General features: G+C 40.7%; 1 protein-coding gene across 4 annotated transcripts in view; it reads right to left on the minus strand.

Moving 5' to 3' along the window:
• The window catches only part of LOC109466529 (eukaryotic translation initiation factor 5A-1-like), an 8,921-nt gene that overhangs the window by 783 nt on the left and 1,294 nt on the right, over nucleotides 1–6,844 (minus strand). For 2 of the 4 annotated variants that reach the window (XM_019764256.1, XM_019764255.1), the window contains exons 2-4: nucleotides 3,978–4,161; nucleotides 2,334–2,438; nucleotides 786–917 (exon numbers count right to left, since the gene is read on the minus strand). In XM_019764256.1, the coding sequence (XP_019619815.1) occupies nucleotides 786–917; nucleotides 2,334–2,438; nucleotides 3,978–4,145 (405 nt within the window). In that variant the 5' untranslated portion in view covers nucleotides 4,146–4,161. Of the gene's footprint in view, nucleotides 1–785; nucleotides 918–2,333; nucleotides 2,439–3,977; nucleotides 4,162–4,408; nucleotides 4,459–5,722; nucleotides 5,804–6,844 lie in introns of those variants that run through there. The other 2 variants (XM_019764253.1, XM_019764252.1) reach the window with 2 other exon arrangements.

Here is a 6,844-nt window from a genome sequence, read left to right on the forward strand (position 1 = left end):
ATGATCTGGATCAAATCTAGATCTGAATTAGACTTCCAATATCAAAGCTAGTGACAGTTAGAGCGCTACTGAAGCCTTTCTTATAAACCATTCCATCTTTTATCGATGGAGCATGCCCGTAGCCAGGGAACCCCCCCACAAGGCTCAAATGTCCACTTTTTGGTCCACTTTTTATGTAAAGGTCCACTTTTTGGTCTACTTATTTTTTCTTGAAAAGATGGACTGGAATCATAGAAAAACTGCTCCCTTTGTCATTGAATAAAAATTTATCTCTGATTTTTTCTTGGAAATCCTCTCAAAAATGCACGAAATGCCATTTTAGAAGGTTCATTTTTCGAAATTTTTCGGGGAAGCATGCCTCAGGACCCCCTTAGGAACCTCGTGCCTTCGGCGCTCGAGGTCCCCTCAAGCAGTGGGAAGAACCCCCCATTCAAAATCCTGGCTACGGGCATGTGAAGGTTATACATTTAGGTAACGAGTTACACAGGAAAATAGATACTCAAGCAACTAATGTTTACCAGTGCAGTATGATTTTAAACCCTGCCAGACGTTTTAAGTAGCATCTACTACTTTGTAATAACTGAAGGAGGTTGTAATTGAACTGATCTTCGGCCAAATCAATGAATTGATATGTGCATATGGCCCAGTAGAAAACCAAAATATAAAACCAAGCTTAAGCCCATGTCACACATTTACGAATTTGTCCCCCGAACGCTTAACAAATCCATCTAGTTATTTGATTAAATGTTGAAATCATCTGCCAGACAATATAGAGTAGGATTTACCAAAAGGTTTTCCCCATCTTCAACGAGGGTTGAGATCTCCTTGCCCAAATCACCGTCGGGCAGTTTGACATCATCGTGCATATCTCCATTGTCGTCCATTAGACTCAAGAAGCCTTTCTCAATGTTGATCAGCTGAAACAACAGAATACAATTGTCACTTCTATCACATAGCTTAATATAATATATAAAATAGCTTTCAATATAATTTATTACTAGTAATAAGATTGACTACGAGAGTCACTTTATTATGGACTGTACTCTATATGATAAACAAATATTCTTTTTAATTGTATACAAGATTATCTCCCTTGTTTTAGAATTTTTCTCATAAAACACGATAATCCTCGTACTATAAGCTCCATCTGTTCTTACATTTACAACTGTCTTAAGAAGCGAGAAGAAGCAGAACTTGTATAAATGTAGTTTTACTATAGATATATTTTAGTCTACCATCGCTTTTTGCTGTGACCTGTACTTAGTTGGCAATTGAGCAAAAATGTACAATGAAGGTCTTTCATTCTTCATTCATTATTATTTCCCTTTTCCCAACATTTGATAACGCGAAATTATTGCATACAGCACTGGTGCAGGTAACGTTAAAAATTACCCGCACCTCTCAGAATTTTGGACGTGTATACGAATCATTTTAAAACTGCACGAAACCATGTTACTAGCTATAGTATCTTTTTAATATGAGGTAACAGTTAATGGGAAATCCAAATTTTCATGTATTTAAGAACCCAGCACATAGACATACGTCTTAGGTAAAGGTATAGACATCAGAAATACCTGCACAGCTCCAACTTTACCTGCACTAATCTGCATATACCCAGTACATGGACAAATACGGGTTAGGTACAGGCAGACATGTATGAGTAATACTGCAGAAAGATACAGATACCGAACTTCTCACATCTATACTGTAATATGTGTCAATTTGAAAATGTCTGCGTTGTCTCGAAACAACATTTCTCCGTTATCTAAAGTGATGACAGTGATAAATTCTGCTTTGTAAAAATAATCTCCTCAACCTCCTTTTCTTGCCTTACGACAAGGTTGTCTTTGGCCTGTAAACTAGCGTACATTCCTACCTACAATGTGAATGTGGGTTTCTTTGTTTTGTATATTAGGCCACAGCAAGTAATTTCTATGGATGACATCAGGGCGGGCACAGATTTTGGAAAAAAAAAAAAAATTTTGTTGCCTTCTGACAGTGGTCAACATGCCGAAAATGGGCAAAGATGTCTGTTGCTATGCCGGAAGGTGGATGGCAGATAACTATGAAGAGAGGAAACAAGAAAAGTTTCTGAGTTAATGTTTTGTTTATTACTTTGATGCAGTGATATGTGATACTGGCTGTGTATATGTGATGTTTCCACTGAATAAAAACCATTTGTACAATGATTGAGTCAAACTTTTAAAATGTAGGAACCTCGTTTGTTTGACCCGCCTTGTTTTTTTTCCCGCTCGCATTAGATTTGGACTCTGAGGAGGATGACATCCATAAAATTTACTTGCTGTGGCCTTATGTGAAGGTAAGGGCCTCACCGTGTACTCCGTACGGTTCACGTTTGGGACATCCATGTCGTCATTAGAACCGAAGACACCTTTGTACGTCTTACCAGTAAAGATGTCGGTTCCTACCAAGTCAACCTAAAGCAAGAATAAGATATATATCCGTGTAGTAATTATCCAGCATTTAATTATAATGAACTTCATTGACGCAACAAAAAGTACAGCGACTTTCGTAAGGTCTAAAACTGCATGTAGACATACAGACAATACATGGTTATATTGTCCTTCCTTACACACGGCCATAATTTGTGTGGAAGACAATGACTGTATAAAAGTACAAAATAGATACAAGATATCATACGTTCTGTTAACGTTACAGTCGAAATAAAACACATGAGGGGACTAAAACCTAATAGTTTATACGTCGAGCCCAACATACCAAATATCTTAACAATTCTTGAATACTGCCATTCACACACACCAATCATTCTTGGTGAAAATACTAGTAATAGTTTCTTGTTGGTTAATGAGTCTACGCGTTTCAAATCTGTTTCTATTCTACAACAGAATTGTTTCATCCACGCAAATTTAAACCTGATCCCCTTTTACAACGCTGGTGGCTTGTGTAGCCGGACAGTAGCTGACTTGGCAGAACACCAACTAACCCAACCCACCCTATATAACACCCGACCTACTCCCACGGTTTGGGGGAGTTCGGCGGTGTTCAGGAGGACACATTCATACCGTCAGTGTAGGGAAAAGTTAGTGTAGGGAAGACAAAAGTCAGTGTAGGGAAGACAAAAGTCAGTGTAGGGAAGACAAAAGTCAGTGTAGGGAAGACAAAAGTAAGTGTAGGGAAGACAAAAATCAGTGTAGGGAAGACAAAAATCAGTGTAGGGAAGACAAAAGTCTGTGCGGAAGACAAAAGTCGGTGTAGGGAAGACAAAAGTCAGTGTAGGGAAGACAAAAGTCAGTGTAGGGAAGACAAAAGTCAGTGTAGGGAAGACAAAAGTCAGTGTAGGGAAGACAAAAGTCAGTGTAGGGAAGACAAAAGTCAGTGTACGGAAGACAAAAGTCAGCGTAGGAAGGCAAAAGTCAGTGTAGGGAAGACAAAATTCAGAAGTGTAGGGAAGACAAAAGTCAGTGTAGGGAAGACAAAAGTCAGCGTAGGTAAGACAAAAGTCAGTGTAGGGAAGACAAAAGCTAGTGTAGGGAAGACGAAAAGTTAGTGTAGGGAAGACAAAAGTCAGTGTAGGGAAGACAAAAGTCAGTAGTGTAGGGAAGACAAAAGTTAGTGTAGGGAAGACAAAAGTCAGTGTAGGGAAGACAAAAGTCAGTAGTGTAGGGAAGACAAACGTCAGTAGTGTAGGAAAGACAAAAGTTAGTGTAGGGAAGACAAAAGTCAGTGTAGGGAAGACAAAAGTCAGTGTAGGGAAGACAAAAGTCAGTAGTGTAGGGAAGACAAAAGTCAGTGTAGGGAAGACAAAAGGCAGTGTAGGGAAGACAAAAGTCAGTGTAGGGAAGACAAAAGTCAGTGTAGGGAAGACAAAAGTCAGTGTAGGGAAGACAAAAGGCAGTTTAGGGAAGACAAATTAAAAGGCAGTGTACGGAAGACAAAAGTCAGACTTGTCCCTATCGGCCACGGTACATTCAGGTATGTTTTTAAAGGTGCTTTACCTTGGCGCTGCCGTGCTTTCCAGCTTTGGAAGTGGTCATTTCCACGATCTTGCAGGGGCGCCCCTCCAGCATCACGTAGCCGTCCTTTTTTAGATCGGAGCACTGCATTTGGAAGGTGCCGCGGGTGTCCCCAGTCTGTTCCCACTCGAGGTCTTCATGGTCCGACATTGTTCTGCTGGGTAAGCTATTAGAAGTGGAAAACAAGTGTATGAATTAGAAGCTGTTAAAGTAGGTATGGACTTGCCTCGGCGTCGCAGCACAAGTGAAACGTTACCTATGTACTTTTACTGTGGATGAGAGTATAGATCCTACTGCATAAGTTGTCTTGATGCAAGTTTCGAAATGCCCGATTGCACACTTGCACTACGCAACCTAATCAAGCATTCATTAGCCTGGTATCCAGTCTATTGTGCCTGATATACCGACTGTACCATGGCCATTCCATCAATGATATAAGCCGTCTACATGTCAGAAGGTGGGAGGCGTGGATGTGTTTCTAGATCTTTCGCTAGTTCTGCTACGGGGGAGTCGAGCCCGAGGGAGTTACCGAACCTATTACTATTGAGTAATTGTAGGGGAGGCCGGTGTCACAGCGATCTCGCCCACAGCGATTTCGCCCTCCAGTGGGGATAAGATCGCTAGCGATTTCTTCCCGTCTCCGTAGATCTCGCCCCCCTCCCGCTCCTTAGTGTGATCCTTAAGTTACTCTTTTACACCGTACCATAGCTATAGCAGGTACACAAATCTAATTAACAATTCTAACGACATTATTACAGATTCGGTTGAAGCAAGAAAGTAACCTCATCGTTTTATGCTCAACAGCATACTATATTAGGCATTTCAACAACACAGGATTTGAGTAGTGTTGGACTAACAAATGTGCTCGTAAAATTGTCTTATTGAATTATGGAGAACAAGCCGACCGCGGCTGCGTTGTTGGGTAACCCTGGCTGTTGTAAGCCGAACCAATAAAAAACTAGAGAGGTAACATTTGCCAGACAAATGTGCGTAAAATAGACACGCACCAGGACCAGGGCTGTCACCAGGACCCGCCCCCTTTTCTTCCTGGGGGACGGACAAATATTTCACCCGATTTACTCAGTAAGAAATAGCTTCTGCGTGAAAAGGGGCTTGGGAGGTATGAAATTCAGATGTTATATTTTAAATTTTATGTCCCTTGCCTGCGGTCGATCCCAAAAAAAAGACTAGGGTCAACTTGTCAACTCACCGATCTAGATTCTAGGGTATATCGGAAAACTGAAAATAACAGTTTTCCTACTCCAGAGCAACTTACAACAAAGTTAGCCCTTACATCTTAAATGTGGCTCAACAGTGCCATACAGTTGAGAAACTTGATACACCCTGACTTTCTTGTGACAAAGTGGTCCTGTGGTAAATGTTGACTTCTAAGGGTTCTGGATTCGAATCCCTATCATGTCCCAATGTTGTGACTCGGAAAAATGCACTTTACACATATTTCCTTCCTCGACATGGTGGAAATGAGTTCACAGGTTTTTATTCTTGACATTCTCTTGAATGGGATGTAAAGCTGGGGGTTCCGTGTTTCAGTCGAGCCGCACATTTGAACCTTTGAAGAATGAGTAGCAAACGTTGTTTAGTACCAATTGAGAGGGGCTTATAAATCCAGCTGGTGGGGAAAATAAATAAAAAATTGCATCGATAATTTTTCTTGTCTCTCTTATTGTGTATTTTAGATACGAGTGATGTAAATAACCTGTACATACCGCAGTAGCGTGAAGCAGTCGGGAAACAAACTCGCTCAAACTCTGGAGTAAAATGTGATACGTCCGAACAGAATACGTATGTCTGCCTAAGTGTGAAAATGTCGAAACGAGACAAAAACGCCACAAGAGGCCCCTTCCAAGAAGCCTACCTGCGCACGCGAAGAAAAGATCCATCTTCTAGCCTGTGGCTTAATGAACAGGTTGATTATAATTATACGTTTGACCAAAATTCTAGCCTCAGTGTCTGTCTGGATAGAGCGTGCGCAAAAAAATAAACAAGAAAACATCATCGCCAAAAAGACTTGATTACCAAAATGTCAACATGTAAGTCATGTTCACACATACATATACAGTATGCCACCGATTCCTGTGATTGCAGCGCTAATCAAACTTCTAAAGTTGTTTCTATCCCAAAAATGGGTCACCCTACAAAATGTTGCTTTCTTGTCTAATGACGATCCTCAGGCTAGTAATTATACGCACTTCTTATCTAAGGTCGTATTCGCGTATAGAAGGTAAACATCACGTCCGTAGTTTCCAAATGTTATGTCGGAAAAGATGTCGTCTGTAACAGGCAAAAGTTCTGATGCAACGGTGACCAAACATCCAAAGAAAACTGTGAAATACCAGGGTCTCTCACAGGCGCAGTAATTACTGCCGACATGCTGGTAATTATAGGGGAATGCAGGTCACGTGTTGTCTATTCACTTTTACTCTGAACACAGGACATTTATTATGTCATATTTTGCTATATGATAATTGACAAATGACGGCGACCCTGTCAAGCTTGACCGTCAGAAGTTTTATAGCATGCCGCATCATCAGGACCTCTTTGCTGGCGTTTGACTGACAAACATCTACATTAAATCATGAAGAACAATCGCGTCTGCGTCATAGCACATAGATATATATATATACGGGTGAGTAAATGTGCTGTGACAGTTCATTTACTGCTACAATCTATATGGAATTATCACGGCAATATGGCATTTTTTGCAGTGCTTTTGTCTAGGGAGTTGATGGCAATAACGCAACCCCCCATAAAACTGTTAATTAATATGTTACAGCCGTCAACTTGTACAGGCCTGTGTAAGATCGCTCACAGAAAATGTTGGAAAAGAA

This window comes from Branchiostoma belcheri, unplaced genomic scaffold (genome assembly GCF_001625305.1).
Source record: "Branchiostoma belcheri isolate BF01 breed outbred unplaced genomic scaffold, Haploidv18h27 scaffold169, whole genome shotgun sequence".
Classification (NCBI taxonomy): Eukaryota; Metazoa; Chordata; class Leptocardii; order Amphioxiformes; family Branchiostomatidae; genus Branchiostoma; species Branchiostoma belcheri.